This window comes from Sebastes umbrosus, chromosome 7 (assembly GCF_015220745.1).
Source record: "Sebastes umbrosus isolate fSebUmb1 chromosome 7, fSebUmb1.pri, whole genome shotgun sequence".
NCBI classification, from domain to species: Eukaryota; Metazoa; Chordata; class Actinopteri; order Perciformes; family Sebastidae; genus Sebastes; species Sebastes umbrosus.
In genome coordinates this window covers 17346078-17364728 of record NC_051275.1, presented here as the reverse complement: position 1 = coordinate 17364728, position 18651 = coordinate 17346078, and the positions used below count along the sequence as shown (strand labels likewise).

Here is an 18651-nt window from a genome sequence, read left to right as displayed (position 1 = left end):
CTGTATTCATTTAGATATTTTCCAAAGTAAAAGTCCCTAGAAGTGTATGATTCAACTTTTTCCCATGGATTAGTGTTAAAAAAATTAACAAATCGCAATAAATCGTAATATCAAATTGCAATACTTGTAGCATCGCAATACTTAAAAATCGCAATACATATCGAATCGGCACCCAAGTATCGTGATAGTATCGAATCAGGAGATAGACGTATCGTCCCAGCCCTAATACCTAATAATTTCACAGTGGAAAAAACCATCAAGCGCATGACCCAAAGAAATACAAACAGTCTGGGTTTATACACACAGAAATGCACACACTGTATTAAAACAAACAGGTGGCAAATTTGACACGTTGCCTGCATAACACAAAGAACCTTTGAGTCCAGCATGCATAAAAAAAAAGAAGAAACGGTCAAAGGTTCAAGCAAAAAAGAAAAACAAATGGTGGGATGGTGAAAATCCTACACAAACAAAACTGATGTTTAAGAGTAGAGAGCATGTAGATCAAGTTCAGAGTACATGACAGTGAAAAGACGGAGAGAAGTCCAGCATACAGTTGATCGAAATGGACAAAGTTCATAGAAAAGACATACGTAAAGAGCCTCGTACAGTGCGTGCATGTGCAGCCAGTAAGTGGAAGAGGCTTAGTCTCAAGCAGGAGCGCAGGGACAAAGCGTCTCATTCTGCTCCAAGCATCAAGGAGGACGGGGAGGTAACATGAGAGCCGTGACCAGGCATGAGAGAGGGGTCTGAGGATAAAGGAGACACGCACTGCTATTCTGAACCAGCCTTTGTTGGTAGCAGCTCCTGTCTCCATCAGCCCACCCCCCCCCATCCTCCTCCACCCCTCTGTCTTTCCTTGGCTCGCCTCTGAGCAGGTAAGCCGATAGGAACCTTGGATTCGATCCACTCCGTGCAATGAACAAGTCACTGATTCATGACAAGAGGGAAAGACAGAAAACAGGCCTTCATAAGAGGAGAGACGGCAAGTCTGAGTGACGAGAAGAAAATAAGGATGGATGGAAACAAAATGAGCAAAAAAAGATTTTGTGTCATGACGTTGCTCACTTTTTTGCTGAAATTATGGTTAGATCAAGTGTTATTTTCTAAGGCTTTGTTGCAGTAGCACCATTTCATAATTATTGGTGGGTTTGAGAGGCAGCTTTTGTGTTTTAAGCCAAAAAAGTTAGAGTCGATAGGAAATGAAAGGGGGACAGAAATGGGGTGTACCATGCAATGAAGACTCCAAGCCAGACTCGGACATTGTGGTTACATGAACAGTCAGCTCCATAAACCCCTTGGCCACAAGAACACCCCAATTCTAGAAATGACTTGCCAACTAATGCAACGATGCATTAGTGATGCATTAACGATGCTGAATTTCTTCGGTGTTTTAGAGGTGTAGAAGGTTAGTGTCTCTCATACAGAGGTGTGCATACTGCGTATATCTGCGCTACAGTCGAGAGACAGATTGAGTGGACATTGTATGCTATTGTTTGGAAGACCAAAGCATGGTTGCTGAAAAACAAAAAGTGGTAAATGCATATTTTCTGAAGAGATATTAGGTATGTTTTGTACAAATATTCAGTCAGTTTCCAAAAAGAAAGGGAAAATCAGTGTTTCATCATCATCAACTACTACTACTACGAAGAAGAAGAAGAAGAAGAAGAAGAAGAAGAAGAATAAGAAGAATAACAAGAAGAAGAAGTAGAAGAAGAAGAAGAAGAAGAAGAAGAAGCTTACTGAAGCAAAGAACCTGTCAAAGGAAGTTTAAGGTCAGATAAAGTCATTCCTTGTAACAGGGCCATGAACTGGTTAGATCGAATATCCCAGACTAACTTGACCAGATGTTACATGTCATGTACCTTATTTAATATATTGTCTCTGCAGAAAATGACGGAAATGATTGTTTTCATCCTAAGTGATAATCATGTTGAAATACTGTATGAGGAAAGAGGGGCGGCTTGACTTCTCTGCATGACTGCTCATGAATTAAACGGTGACGCTCCAGTCACAGTTGAAGCATCAGAAAAAGTCCCTCTATTGATGGTGTTGCATTCAGATCTAATGGAACAGCAACAACAATAATCAAATGAGTGATAATGATAGAAACCGAGAATGTCAACACAGGTGCTTCAGAGGCCAGCGGTAACATCTTCCCACAGTTACATATTACGACTGTATTCAGACATATTAGAGATACACCAGTTGACACCTCACTGATCCGCCCTTTGCTCTGCAATTCATCCCTTTACTGCAAGGTTAATTATCATCTACCATTTCTTTAATAGATTGGCAAATCTACCTTAAGGTGTTCTCCCGATAAAGAAAAAAACCACACACACGCTGTGCCATGACAAGCACTTTCTCCATGCGCCAAGAGAGTGCCATAGACACACAAACGCTTCAAGCTGCATGTTGAGGGCCACAATAGGCACATTACTACACCCTGAGTCATCCCCTTTTCCTTTATGCCTGACCCCCTCTCCTCTCCACAGGCTCTCCCTCTCCTCTCTTCCATGTGTGTCATGGCTTTAGATCCTAATTGAAAGAAAGGGGGGGGAGAAAACGCTGCCGGCTATACACTGAACTCACATGACAAACATTTGGTTGCATTTGTGGAGCCGTGGCTGTTGTCGCTTCAACTCTTACCAAACCCTGCAGGGTTCTCTTGAAAATTGTAATTGTAAACCCACTAAACCATGCTGTATCTGGTGTTTTGCTCTGCACAAATACTGTACACACACACACACACACACAGACACATGCAGAAGAGCCACTATCTTTTTAGTATTCTGCACAACTGCAACCACATCTACATGATTGAGCATTAAAGCAACAGCTTCCCACTGATGTTCCTTATGTATTCAAATCCGGACATTCAAATTTTGGTCAAAGTATGTATGTTTTAGCATCAAAATGCTACTTTCAACATGACCTGACGTAGGTTTCTGCATAATAAATGCTACATGTACAGCATATACTGTAAACATCCTTATAGTCAGTGTATTATCGTTACATACAGTAACTTAGATGGTGGTCGGCGCGCTCCCCGTTTGGAGAAGCAGACAGGAGTACCGGCACGGAAGCTAAGCAATGTACTGCTGTGGAGGCCACGTTAGTTCAGATTCGAAAGTCACATATTAACACAAACAAACTAACCGATCGATGCAGCAGTAGACCAGCAACTCCTGTGTTCTGCGAGGTAAAATGACGGCTAGGGTTCCCCCTTGGATAGGGGTGTCTGATGGAAAAGCAGTAATTTAACCTCGCAGAACACGTGAGAATACAAACAACCACACTTCAAAAAATCCAAACTAATCCTTTCAGTTACTTTCCAAACTGCTTTTTGCAACAGCAAGAAAGCAAGAAAGCAAAAAAAACTGTTGCTTTACGGCATGAAATGGGTGAGATTATAAAAGTTGTGTTTGAATAATCATTCTTATATTGTATATAAAGGAATTGTGATTATTGCACAACACAGAATTAAAGTAATTATGGTGAATATCCAACCCCATGTTGAGAATTAGAGACGAGGCACATTATTTTCCAGTTGCTTCTTCCACTGACCAGTCTTCAGTGTTGATGTCATGTGTTTATCTACTGAGGTAAGACCGTGAATTTGCCCATTTCCCCTCAATAACTGCGCGTCCCCTGCATGCAGACATACACAGGCACCTCACCATGTGTCTGGGCCACACCAATACACACCGAACCAGTGCCCCGGACCAACCCAACCCAACCTGTTAACCCTCACACTGAGCCCATTGTCTGCGATCTTCCCAAGAACACGCTCTCAAATACACATTTCACACACCCGACATATAGTTTCATGCCCTGTAGCGATGCAGCTCTTCCAGTTTTTCTGAGAGATTGTGCAAGATATCTTACTGTGCTTTAATATCTGCCTCACTTCAAATTATTGTCCTCCTCTGCTATCCTCTACACTAAGATCAGGGTACTTTTAACTTCACTAAACAACAAGGAAACACAATGTGTGTTTTCAGCTATTTCAGTCGCCGTCACTAACAAGACGTTTGTGAGTGTGTTTATCTATCCTTGATCTCCAGTGTTCCCCTCCTCTCAAAGAGCCCTGTGTTGTGCTGTTTCTCTGACATAAAAAGAAATTCTCTCTAACTGGTACAAACTCTCCACAAGCCACCAAATGCCGCTCAGCTCAGCTCCGCGGCTCCCAATTGGATTACGGCACAAAACCGTTTTTACCGATGCTAATCGCCAGATTAGTATCATAAGGTCTCTTTTGCTCGGAACAAGAGAAGGAATGCAGCGGTCAGAGAGGCTGAGTGGGCCCGATAAACACATGAATGACCAAAACAAAAACAGATTGGCCTTAAAAGGATGATTTTGCTTTGTTAGAACTTGGGTCTCATTTTACTAGTTTTGGCCATTATTTCTGTACTGGCTATGAAAACATTGCACTCTCAAAAATAGTTGTTGGGATCTGGGAGCATGGCGACATCACTACAATGGAATCTGATGGGGGCGAGACACACAAGCTTTCAGGCGATTAGACAGGTTGACTCAAGTGTTGGCTTAGTAACATTTAATTTGTAAATCCGAAAATGTCCGTAACCATCCCTCATTGCAGGTCGAAGGTAAAGTAAGTCAAATCAATTTTATTCATCTAGCCCAAAAACTGAAATTTCCCTTTATAATCTGTACAACATAAAGGCCCTGACACATCAAGCCGACAGTCAGACAGTTTGGGGTGAGTCCCGCACCATCGGCTCCAGTCTGCCCGTGTTGGAGTTTTTTTTGCCGATTCAGCATGTTGAATCGACGGCGAAGCTTGTAGGTGAGAGTAATCACTCTGATTGGCTGTTCAGCTTAAACGAATCAGTGCACGAGAAGAGAAACGGACGTGAGGAAAGCAAGCCAACAAGTAAAGTCAAGAGGAAAAACACAGAAGGTTCTTCTCATTTTTCATCTTCATCTCATCTGATCATTCAAATACACGGATATTATCACAACGACATGGCCATCTGGAATGAAGCTAAGTGGTGAGTGAGAGTGGTGTGAAAATGGTCGGCAAACGCGCTTTGTTTCATGTACGTATCATAACAACAGCTTGTATATCCGCCGTCCTCGGTCTTCCGGTTTCCGAATACAGACTACCGCGACCTGCTGGTAGGGAGACTTATTGAGTTTAACTTGTCGGCCAAAACAAAGGCGATGTGAGGCGACGCAGCAGACGGCCTTTCTGCCGCTAGTTCTCTGATTTTGAATTGGTGTGTCTGGGGCTTAAGACACCCTCAATCCTTAAGGCCCTATTTTCGTGGTGGCGCAAGTGTTTAATAAAAATTTGCATTTTTTTTAAACACTCTCCAACCAGTAGATTTTTAAATTTGGATCAAAATGTAACGTTTAAAGTAGTTAAAGCAGGAACTGAGGTAAATCCGTCTGCATTTATCTATAAATTAACATGGGTGACTCTTACAGTATCTGCTGTCCACAGCTGCTTTATACTGTATGAAAACCTTCTCCTGCGCTTCATTAAATCCCTGCAGTCACCTGAAGGCAGCAGGACAGATATGTTGATAAATCTGCAACCTCTGATTGGAGATGTGCCACGCCACAGCGGCCGTCCACTGTGTTTACCTGGATTAAATCACGTGTAAATGACACCAGGCTGCTACAGAAAAAACCCATACAACAAAATTGAAACACGGATTGATGCGGTCATATAAATGGCTTCATCAACATCTTTTATTTATTTTTATATCATCAATGAACAAATAAAAAAACACACCATCTGCCTCTGGCCTCATTTCGTGCCGCTCTGAAACATCCAGACAACAACATGATTTTCCATTTGTTGAGCTGTTATTGTGACGCGTCACTGATTGGCACGGCTGTTTCAGAGCAATGAGACCAGCGATGTGACTTGCTGCGAGAGTATTTATTAATCACTACACCCTCTGATCTATATTCCTCTTCACCCGGCCCTTTCACACTTTGCGCTGCTGCACACACATGAACCGAAAAGGCAAGTGCACTTTGCAACGTTTAATGGTGAACAGGAAGTCAGTCTCTAAACTGTGATGTTGACTGTGTACAACGGAAAGTTTTAGTAACAATCTTTTTCTCCTCCAAATAAGTTCGACCAAACGAGAGGTTTGTTTTAAACCTATTTTAAAACCTGTATGATAATCGTTTCTTTCTCGACCGTACTTCTTTTTAGAGACGCTGTCGTGGTCGCAGTTTTTAGACTAGTTTGCAGAATGTGAAATGTAGAGATGATGGCCAAGTTGTAAGAAAAACAAAATGATCCTTGGCACATACACGTCCTTGGGCTCCAGCCAGCAGTGTGTGTGCTTTGAATAATCAAATGTCCGTGTGCGGACTAAGCTTCCCCTGCAGCTCACCGCTAACAGCCAGGGGACACCAGGCACGGTCAGTCATGCAAAGCTGTTCCGCTACCATGTAAAATAGTAGCAAAGAGAGACACACACACACACACACCATGAGAGAGAGAGATAAGCAGAACTGATACATGTTGCTGTTGGTCCACCCTTTTTTAAAACAGACACCATTTCCTTTACAGCACTATGGTTTTAGTATATATAACATCTGTGAGATTTGGAGCATTTGGCTAAAGCTGCTTCATTTGGTCAGCGGCTGTGTTATCTTCACTTAATCATTAAATGGCGTGCGGTTCTGATAAAGGCTGGGTTTGTTCTTTCACTTGTATGTCCACCTGCCGTTGTCTTGCTAATTGACTGGCATTTATTCATTGACCTACAAAGGTTTGGGTTGATAAGCAGAGTGTATTTGCCCAATAGCTCTGACACATGGAGGCTTTTTAATAATCCAAGCAGCAGGACAACCCCCCACCCCATGACTCTAGATCAGTACAGTGGACCAAAGCGTATAGGAGACCAAATTAAAGGAAAACTTACACCTACAAAATGACCATTTGTATATCAATTACTCACCCTGTGTTACCTTGAATCCTTGAAGGAAACTGCAAAAATAGTATGCCAACTATTAAACAACTGAAGAACAAACACTTCCACATAAACAGTCTCTGGCTTACGCAGGCGCACTACTCATCTGTGCTGTAGTGTTGTAAATAATCAACCCTGTCTCCCACAAAATGACGTTCCCATACAACTAAAACGCATTTTCAATTACGTAAACGTATTTCCTCCAGGATTACGGTTGCAGTTTGAAACAGTTTGAAACGTGGTTGTAAATTGAAACAAAACTAAAAAACGCAACAACACTACTTAGTTAGGTTTAGGTGACAAAACTACAGGGTTAGGTTTAGTAAACAAACATCATGGTTTGGCTTAAAATGACTACTTTTCACACGGGACACAAACAGCAGGTCTCATTGGGGAAAGTCCATTGTGTTCGTTTGACCCATAGCTACACCACCCTCCTCTCCGACTGTACTGGACTTTCTTTATTGTTATACTCGTTATTACACCACGTAACTTTCAATAACATCATTATTCCACATAACTTTTAACGGTCACTCGATAAACAACGTCACTTGCTCTGTGCGTCGCTCGTTGTACTACGTCACTTGTTGCGGACTTTTCATCCGCAACCAAATACGTTTCCTTCCAAACATTATTGAGATTGCAGTTTAGTTGTATGGGAGCGTAATGTTTAGAAGACAGGGCTGAAATAGTAAGGTTTCAGCGAAAATGCATGTGTTTGGGAAGTAGTGAGCATACGACTGGATAAATGACACTTGTGTGAGAGTTTGTTAAGGGATGTTTTGCTGTTGTTAATCGCAGCCCCCCATTTACTTTTCTCCGTTTTTGGATTCTCCGTTCGCCACGGAGGCATGTGAGAATTCAAGGTAACACAGGGCGAGTAATTGATACACAAATGGTCATGCTGTGGGTGAAATATTCCTTTTGAAGTCAGCATCCTCACCTACAGCGGCGTTGAACACAGAACTGTGTTGTTTTCATGCAAGCAATACGACCTTATCTGTCACACTGTGCCTTTATCTGGAAAATCAGGGCCAACTGTTACGTTACTGTACAATGTGTGTGTGTGTGTGTGTAAGTGTGTGTGTGTGTAGAATACATGTGCAACAGAGTGAGGTAAACAGGAGGTGGTGTGTATGATCCCATTCCCAGAGCCAAACTGCTTCTCCAGGGAGAGAGATAAAGAAACAGACCCTTCCAAAACGGAGGTGGAAACAATGGCCAAGGCAGGGGCTCTCCGCCACAGCTGTGTGAGTGTGTGTTTGTGTGCAGTTGCTGATATTTGTTTTGCGTTTTTAACCATCTAACTAGAGAACAAAAGAAACTTCTATCCGCATTTATTTACAACAGTTAAAAGAATCAGAGAGTTTCTTGATACAAGATAAGAAATAAATTAAATTATCGGTGCAAGTTGAAGACTATTCTACAATATAAATGAGTTTCTCATCAGTGTGAGCATCCACTGCTGGATTTGACACAGCGCGCTGGCAGTTAAATGCGTCGTAACTCATCGCAAATTAGTCTACAGACATGTTCAACAATCCAGTAATGTGAACACAGCGAACACTGGTTCTCACACGCTGACACACATACGCTGTAACACACCCAGTAACGTCAGCACAAGTCGCCGTGCATCTCACTGATGATGAAATACAACGAGTGTTGAAAGAACAGAAACTATTAAGCTGACACAACTTTTGGCAAACTAGGCACAGGGGGGATTACAAAGCCAGACCTGACCGTACAGTATGCTAACTGTACTGTTCTGTAGCTCCTTGTGTTGCCTGGCTTAAACTGACACCGATGTCTGATATTCACCGAAGAACATGAGTCATTGTAGCTTACTACATGACGAATGGGAGTATTTGACTCATCACTTACTAGAAAGTATACGTCATCGAAACCTGTATCGTCCTGCCTCGTACAACCAGGCAAGACGGACTTTATGAAATTCAGGGAAGAAAAAAAACCCTAAGGAAAAAGGTGAGACTGACAAGGAAGGCGGTGGCAGTAGGTGAATGAGTGCAAAGAGAGGAAAGTGAATGAAAAGGAGGTGGGATGCGAGGAGGAAGAGAGTGAGAGGAAGTCGACGATAAGGCAGGCAGAGGGGACCGGAGATGAGCGGATAAGGAGAGGATGTACAGGATCTAAAGGGGAGGTAGAGAGGGAAAGGCACAAGAGGAGGAAGAGGAGGAGGTAGAGCTCCCAAACACGGTAAAAGGAAAAAGATGAAGAAAAACAATACAGCATAGTATCAATCTTTCATTATATAAACTATTAACCTTTAAACAATCCGACGGCGGGCCGCTATTCAGTATTTCAGAGGTTGTAGCGGGATCTGTCTTAAAACTAGAGTGAAGTTACTGGTATCATATGAAACTATAAAAACTTAAGGAATCCATTGGTATCAATCATGTCATATGAGCTTGGCGGGAGGAACGCTAAATAACGCTCTAAATTTACGCTAAATTTTGGTGAGGAAAAACTGGCATGGCTAAGTGGTTCCTTGAGCTCTGACCTCAAGATATGTGAGTGAAAACAAATGTTGATAAGCTGCATAATTTGCAGTTGAAAAAAGGTAATAAATTGCAATATACTGTATCTTATCGCAAAATGTTTTAAGTAAGGGATAATGTACAGCTAACAGGTTATTGTTGTGAAATAAACGCAAAGCAGAGGGGTCTTGCATTGACCTGAAGGGGTTTATTTCACAACAGTGACCTACTAGCTGTACATTATCCCTTATTTATTACCTTTTTTCAACTGCAAATTATACAGTATCCCGCTTATTACATGGCTACTTACTTAATAAATCAATCATTTGACACAAAAACGGTCCGCAAGAGTCCAACATAGTCTGTTATACATAGCAACGGTCTGCTATAAAGAAATAACAGATCGTAGAAAGCCGTGATTGACCAATAAGAATAGAGTATTCAACCAAGCCGTGTAAATGATCACAATAAGATCGTATCGTGAATTAAGTATTGTGATAATATCGTATCGTGGGGACTCTAGTGATTCCCACCCCTATGTTAGCTACCTGAATTTCTCTTAATTTAGTATTTTTCCAACGTTATCATTACTTAAAATAATGGAAAATAATCTCTTCAGACTATAATACGTTTTCAGGAAACACTTCACAGAATATGAACAATCATAAAGAGAGACTTATAGAATAACAACACTGTATTTCGGGGGAACAAAAAGGTAAAATGAGGAGAGGAAAAGGGGAAAAGAAGGGGGTCAGTGAGGCCTGTCCAACAAAAGAGCAAATACATCAGAGCTGCACCATGGTTGAATGGAGACAGACCTCTGGTTTCCAGGCCACACTATTACTTCTTGTTCCATCAGGAGGAGGAGGAGGAGGAGGAGGAGGGGGTTGGGGCAGCTGGAGGTGGGCCAGCTAAATGGGATTTTGGCAAGCACTATTGCCAGGTATACAGCCAAGCAAGGCTTTAGAAAGGTGTGGGAAGTGTGGGGTCTACATACTGTTTGTGACTAAAGTTGGATTTTGATTTCTGGGCCTGAGAGACTGGGCTCAATGCTCAGATCAGCAGACTATAGACAAGAGCTGCAGGATGGCCATTAACTCTGGGTTGGTGTTGGAAGTTGAAGCCGGGGGAGAGAGTGTGCTCCTCCGCAGAGAAGTGGATGGAAAAACGTGTCAATGGAACACAAGGAGGGAGCCTGTGAATAAACAGAACCGGTGACTCACCCTTTCTGGGATGGGAGAGATGACCGTGGGCGGGGGTGTGGGGTACCAAACTGCCTTCAATACCCCTCTCAACACACCAATGTAGGCATTCATGCGTGCACGCACAGTCCAACTCATGTGTCGCACTCAGTTAGCCAGACCAGGACAAGCTGTCTATTGTCCAAATGTCCCACCTAAAGCTGGAGCTCCTAGCAGGGCAGGGATCCTGGATTCAGGGGATTTTGGGGATTGCTGAGTGTGTGTGTGTGTGACTGCTCTAACAAGGCTTGAGAAAGATCAGGCTCTGAGTGTCTTTTTGTTTGTGGGAACGAGGGTACTTTTCTCTTCTTTTTTTTCTCTTGCTTGATTTTCAGGAAAAGTGAAAACTCAGGGATGGACAAGGAATAAAAATGTCTCTAGAGACGACCACGTACTCCCTCTGGACCACACTCAACAAAAACACCTCTGACTTGTATACGGCAAAGGATTGCATTAGTTTTATACAAAAGCGAGACAGAAACACCAGCCGTTACTGTACATCCCTTATGCTTACGTTTTGAACAATATACATTACAGAAACTAGACATTTACTCACTGAAAATGCATGTTATACTTTAATTAATCCCAAGACCCATCATTACCATTTAGGAGCAGTGGACAGCTATCGTTGACGGAGGTCAGAGCCTTGGTCAAAATCGATGGCACCAGTATCCGCCAATAGATAATACCAGGGAGATGCAAATAAGGCAAATAAAAACTTCACCTGTGGGTTCATTTTGATTAAATCAACCTACGGTACGCACATAAAAAAAATCCATTTAAAGGAACAATGTGTAGGATCTGGTGGTATCTAGCGGTGAGGTTGCAGATTACAACTTGTCCCGTGTGCCAAGCGTGTATGGTTGCTTCGGTGACGCGAATATGCGCGTCTTTAACTTTTGGTTTCTTTTCATTTTCCCTTTAAGTATCTTTCAAATTGGGAAAATCTTATTCCCCACTGTCGGATAGCATCACATTTATATTCTTCATCATCTTGTTCCAGCTCCTGATTAAAGCTATACAATGTTTTTATTTTTAAGGCTGCATGTCCATCAAATGAAATATTTTAGATGTCTAGTACATAGCATCCTTGAAACTTTTGCATCTTCTCTTGAATTTAAAATAAAGTTCTGTGAGTTTGGTCAGTATTGAACAGTGTATTGACTGTGCTTTCTCTGGGACAGTGGGACTCAAGATGCTGAAAAGAACCAAACCATAAAAGAAAGCCAATTTCTCTTCTTTTGCTGACAAGCGAGTTCTTTTTCTAAATTAGACGTCGTGGAGCCGGAACCACAAACTGGTACCGAATGTATATATATATATATAAATCTGCAGAGGAATCAACATTCCTTTCTATTTCTAAAAACACAGAAAAAGTTAAGTCTAGATGGGTGTTACTTAGAGTGTTGTTAGAGGTGCTGTGGGACTGTAGCCATTATACTTGTACTGTTGCAGGTTGTTTATTAATTACCCTTAGTGCAACCTTACTGCATGTCAGACTGACTTCTCTACTTCCTGACTTGCATCTGACTCTTTTCCTGACAGCATCATATCACCGCTGCTAGTGTGGCGTCACCAACAAATCCATGCACGCACGCACGCACACACACACACACTCCTGAGCTTCATTATGCATTCAAAATCATCCAGCTGACCAATGCCATAATGTGCTATTCTTGCAAGCAGGTTAAAAGCAGTGAGACTCTCATCCAAATTGTGCTATCACAGTCCAGTTCAGTTCAGAGGTATGATGAAGTTAACTGATCCACCAACAGAAACGTATTAACAGAAGTCTGAACCTAAATGTTGATGCACCTTAGACCTACAAAAAGCCTTCCAGCAGCAGCAGTGTCTCCTTGTCACATGTCTTTTATTAGCTTTCCAACTGGGTTTTGGTCCCATGTGATTCTAATGTACAACAAAATGTGAATCTATATATGCACTTTACACAGCAAAGAGGGTTTTTAACAAAACTAATTTTACTGTGAAGCAGCTGCAGGTGTTACTGAGTCATAGGGGTAGCGAGTAGGGATGCACCGCTAACGATAACGAATCACATATCGGGCCGATACAGATTTGAATAGCTGGACCGGGTATCGGTGACAATGGGCCAATCTATTCAATTCAATTCTATGTTTTTATACAATATACGTTATATACTGTAATTTTTCATTTTTGACCAATTTGTTGCTGCATTAAAAAGGTTAACAGTTGAATTGTAATTCCGGTTAATTTAGAAAATTGTTACGAAGTTTCAGGTGTACGATTTTATAATTTTAAAACAATTTAGTAAATTTATATCTATGTATTTATTTGTTACATTTTGTTTTACAAAGTTAGGAAAGCAGTGTTTAAGTCAGGCCTGATCCAGCCACTTCCACACAGTGAGGCATGCAGTTTATTGATTAAACACTGGTAACGGATCGGTACTCGGTATCGGACAATACCCAAAGTCCAGGTATCGGCACTGAAAAAATCGGATCGGTGCATCCCTACTAACGGGCTAAGTGATAAAAGTTTGTAAATCTTCATCTGGACATTTTGTGGTGCTTTTTTTAATGGTAAAATCGTCAAGGAAGGAACTTTAAATTTAACAACAGCTCTGGAAAAGCAAGGCAAAGTAAAATAGAGTCTTACTGAATATGAAAAAGACAAACATAAGTGTCAAAACTCCCAACAACAACCTCTCTTACAGTACGCAGAAGAGTTTTGGTTTGTCAGAGAAAACCCCAAAAAGAGGAAGAGAAGAAGATGAAGCCAGAGATATGCAGCTGTTGTTTACGCTTCAATGACGGTAAGCAACTCTTCATCCATGTTCCAACCATATCTGCTCCAATCAAATGGAAACACAGTTGGAACTCCGCCACACTACTGATCCAGCATCAGATAGTACAGCTCAACTCTCTCACTAGATTAAAGTGTAACTACATGACAGAGAACCACTATAAGAGAGGGGGAAACAAAGACTATTGTTCACAAGAAAGTGTGAAAAATGGCTGGAGACAGCTACCAGTATTTCCTGGAAGATTTGCCATTGTGGGGAGTTTTATAAAGCTGATCTGAGCAGGTTCAGGTTGTGAAAATCTGCTAATCTAAACTAATCTAAACACCTACCACCCTAACTGGCAGATAAAAACACATGGATTGCTCAGACTATCACACCAATGTAGGATGTTTTTCTCCTGTATATGGGGGCAATTTGTTGGCCTGTATAGTTGACTTAGTGTTGGTGGTTTTCAAATACTGTAAGACCATAGTTCCCATAACACTCAATGCTTCCTGTTTGCAAAGAGGATGTCACTACTTCTCTCCCCCTCCCCAACCCTGCACATGTTTGTTATGAAGTTTTCGTTTTCAGTTTAATAGAGAAGATACATTTTGAAGTTATTATTCCCAATAGGTCTTTTACTTGTTTTACCTACTACCTCCTGAGAAACTCACACTAAGGCTCAGCAGTTTGTGCTGGAAAACAAGCGCCCTCCTTGTGTTTTACTGTGAACCTGAAGCTTTAATAACATAATAATAAAAATCAATAATAACATGTTAACACAAATTCGTTTTAACGCCACAAAACTTGCAATTTATAGGTTGTAGCGGGCTCAGTTTTAAAGCTAGAGTGAAGATACTGGTATCATATGAAACTAGAAAACCATTGGTATCAACCAGGTCATACTAGCTTGTTGTGAAAGAGGTTATATAACGACCCAAACTTATGCTAAATTTTGTCGAGGAAAACCTGGCATGGCCATTTTCAAAGGGGTCCCTTGACCTCTGACCTCAAGATATGTGAATGAAAATGGGTTCTATGGGTACCCACGAGTCTCCCCTTTACAGACTTTATGATAATCACATGCAGTTTGGGGCAAGTCATCGTCAAGTCAGCACACTGACACACTGACAGCTGTTGTTGCCTGTTGGGCTGCAGTTTGCCATGTTATGATTTGAGCATATTTTCTATGCTAAATGCAGTACCTGTGAGGGTTTCTGGATAATATGTGTCATTGTTTTGTGTTGTTAATTGATTTCCAATAATGAATATGTACATACATTTGCATAAAGCAGCATATTTGCCCACTCGCATGTTGATAAGAGTATTAAATACTTGACAAATCTCCCTTTAAGGTACATTTTGAAAAGATTAAAAATGTGCGATTAATTTGCAATTAACCATGGACGATCATGCGATTAATCGTGATTAAATATTTTAATCAATTGACAGCCCTACTTTAAATACTATGCACACTTATGCACAAAAGTAGAAGACAGGCAGTAAAAGTGTGTTCTCGAGAAGGGCTGAAAAACAGTCAATTATTCAAATTGTTTGGACATAATAAGTCCTTATTTATGGCCCTGTCCTTCAGCAAATCCTTTGACATCCTGGGCTATAGAAAGCTATAACTTAAAAGTGATCAGTGACTGGTAAAAAAAAAAGAAAGTTCAACTGAAGATCTCAGCAAAGAGACTAAAGTTAGCCTGCGTGAAATGCAAAACATCTGATGTTGCACTTTGAAGAAGTGAAAGAGACTTTGGACCATCACAAAGAGAAAGTCACAGGCATGAAGCACATTGGGACTGTACAGTATAGATCCCACTGGATCTGCTCATGACTACACTGTAACTGGCTTCACACTTACAGCCAACTAATGAGAAGTTAAGGAGCTCCTCAACATTTGACTTCCTTTTGTTTAACTGCATGTTGAGACGTGCAACAAGATAAACATTCATGTTCAATTGATGCAATTATTTACCTACATTTCCTGTTTTCATGTACGGCACACATGTGTTGGCACATGCATGAACAGCCAGATGAAACTGTCTGAAACAAATCTGGACTTGTGGAACAGTTTACACGGCCACGTACTTCAGACAGTGAGGTTGGAGGACCCACATGTTCTCCAGAAGACTGAGTTGACTAACAAGTACTGTAAAGTTTGGTATACACTGTGATAATGCCTTTTCCAAATAAAAAAAAAAAAAGAAACTGTCTGAAACACTAGACATCCCTCTGCCAGCTTGAATGTGGCACAACAAAGCCTAATTGAACACAGTGTTCTCTTCCAACTGTGCCTGTAATTAGTGGGGAGCAAAACTGTGACATTTTGTACATTTTCTCAATAGTCACGTCTGTCTTGTTTGTTGGAGACACACAAATGAACTCTGACAAACAAAAGTGTGGCATGAGAGGGCGTCACACATAAACAGCTTTCCACCTAGAGAAAGCATATTCAACCTCACATGCCACCCTCCCAAGTTTATGAACCCCCAAACATGTCCTACCTTGGTGTCAACAATGGAGCAGGCTATTTGCTTCACATAGGCCAGGTCAGCACTCTGGGGCATCAGGACGGACTCTCTGGTCAGGCCAATCTGGATGATGAAGGACACCCCTAATGGAGTGGGAGGAAAGGAGGGGATCACAACCCCACCAGGGCCTGGGGTCAAGTCCATCATAGGAAAGCCACTCTGGACAGGCATGGAGGGCATGGATATGGGGGTCCCCTGCTGCTGCTGCTGCTGCTGCATCACAGCTGAGCCTGGCGGTGAGGAGCCACCTGGAGGGAAGAAGACCTGGGACATGGCCCCTGAGGACATAATTGGGCTAGCATTCGCCATTGAGAGTCCTGTTTGACAGCTTCTAAACACACACAAACACACAGGTGCTGTCCACAGCTGACTCAGTAACTCATTCAGACTGTCTCAGTGGAGGACAGAGGGGTAACATGGACACACACACACTGAGCAGAGAGAGAGTCCCTCTGTGTCCTGTGTCCACCCCCTCCCAGTGGATCAAGGAAGCAATCCAGGAAGTGGTTTTTTCTTTCCTTTTTTCTGCCACTTCTTTTCTTCACACTCTTCTTTAGTTATAGTCCTGGCATGACAAGCAATGTGTGACAGAGAGAGAGAGATCCACTTTCCTTTTGCTTCCCTTCCTTCGCCTCCTTCAACAAGTTGCTCTGCAGAGAAGGAGAAAGTCCAAAGTTGGTTATGAAACTCCACAGCCTGTGGGAGAGAGAGAGAGAGAGAGAGAAAAAACAAAAACAATGCCAAACTTTGTTGTGCCTCCTCTCCTCCAAGGCTGTAACAAAATGGCCTCCTTAAACAGGAAACTGTGAGAATGAAGGAGAGCAAAGAAAGAGACTCTGCAACTCCTTTTTACGAGTCTTGCCCTGTTTCAGTTTCAGCCCCACTTCAGTCTCTTTTGGTGAAAAAGCACACTGAGGCACAGAGAGAGAGAGAGAGAGAGAGAGAGAGAGAGAGTGTGTGTGAGGGTACCTCCCTCTCATCGCTGATCTTGCACACAGCCAGGGAGGAAGTGAAATGATTGACACAGCCTGCAGCCAATAGCCTTGCAGAAAGAAAGTCCCTCCCATTGACTCCACTGCTCCCTGGCTTCCTCCTCCTCCTCCTCCTCCTCTTCCTCCTCCTCCTCCTCCTCCTTCTCTTCCTCCTCCTCCTCCTCCTCCCTCTTCCTCCTCCTCCTCCCTTTTCCTCCTCCTCTTCCTCCTCCTCCCTTTTCCTCCTTCTCTTGCTTTTGGGGTCTTGTTTGCTTCCCTCCTTGTTGAGTCCAGTCCAGTCAAAAATCCTCAGCAAACACTCAAAAGCCCTCCCATCTCTTCCTCATCTCTTCCTCATCTCCTCCTCTTACTGCATTAACCTCTTTCTGTCCACTATTTCCCGCCTTATTTTTGCCTTTTCTCTTTTTACATGTTTAGTAGACACACTAAACTGCCAGACTGTAGACAAATACCACACCTATTGCAGAGTTGTTTTCATGCAAAGCTTCAGTAAAATAGGGAACTTTCATAGCATAGTGGTGATGGTACTTCGCACACACCAGGATATACAATATGCTAAGAAATTAGGCTGGCTTTGCCACTGTTACACTGCACCACTAATCTTATTTTACATTAAAAGCATGCAGATGAAAATAAGCCTGAGGGAGGCAGCCCCACACTCAAAAGCCCTCCCGTCTCTTCCTCATCTCCTCCTCTTACTGCATTAACCTCTTTCTGTCCACTATTTCCTGCCTTATGTTTTCCTATGTAACACCTTTTCCTTTTTTTACATTTTTTTAGTAGACACACTAAACTGCCAGACTGTAGAAAAATACCACACCTATTGCAAAGTTTCAGTAAAAATAGGGAACTTTCATTGCAAAGTGGTGATGGTACTTTGCACACACCAGGAGATTATACAATATGCTTAGAAATTAGACTGTTACGCTGCACCACTTATCTTATTTTACATTAAAAGCATGCAGATTCTTGTTTGCTCCCTCCTTGTTGAGTCCAGTTCAGTAAAAAAATCCTCTTACACAGCCTGAGGGGGCTCTCAAGAAGCCCTCCCATCTCCTCCTCTTACTGCATTAACCTCTTTCTGTCCACTATTTCCTGCCTTATTTTTCCCTATGTAACACCTTTTCTCTTTTTTTTTTTACATTTTTAGTAGACACAATAAACTGCCAGACTGTAGACAAAATAGAGTAGAGTTGTTTTCATGCAAAGTTGCAGTAAAATAGGGACATTTCATTGCAAAGTGGTGATGGTACTTTCAAGATTCAAGATTCAAGAGTTTTATTTGCCATTTGCACCTAATATAAGTACATTGGAATTCAGAGCAGTTTACACCGAGTCTGCTTTAAGAAAAGAAAAAAAGGTAGAACAGGCACAAGGTAATTACAGTACAAAATAAATAGCACATTCAACTCAACACAATAAATAAATACATTATTAAAATATAAAACGCCCTCAGTGTAGTCAATAAATAAACTAAACTACCCTCTGCATAGGAACGATACCCCCAGAATACAAATATACAGTATATATGCTCCATGACCATGTTAAAAGAACTTGTAACTCTCAAAAATATTTAAAAAAAAGAAATAATTAATATATTTGACACAGTGGCAGGCAGCATATTGCACAGCATTACAGTCCATTCAGTTCA

The 18651-nt window shown here is 41.8% G+C and overlaps 1 protein-coding gene across 2 annotated transcripts in view; it reads right to left on the bottom strand.

Moving 5' to 3' along the window:
• Positions 1-16990, bottom strand: part of prkd2 (protein kinase D2) — a 41568-nt gene extending 24578 nt beyond the window's left edge. Inside the window, exon 1 of one of the 2 annotated variants that reach the window (XM_037775321.1) lies at positions 15982-16990. In XM_037775321.1, the coding sequence (XP_037631249.1) occupies positions 15982-16317 (336 nt within the window). In that variant the 5' untranslated portion in view covers positions 16318-16990. The remainder of the gene's footprint in view (positions 1-15981) is intronic. The other variant, XM_037775322.1, reaches the window with a different exon arrangement.
• Positions 16991-18651: the final 1661 nt, after the last annotated feature.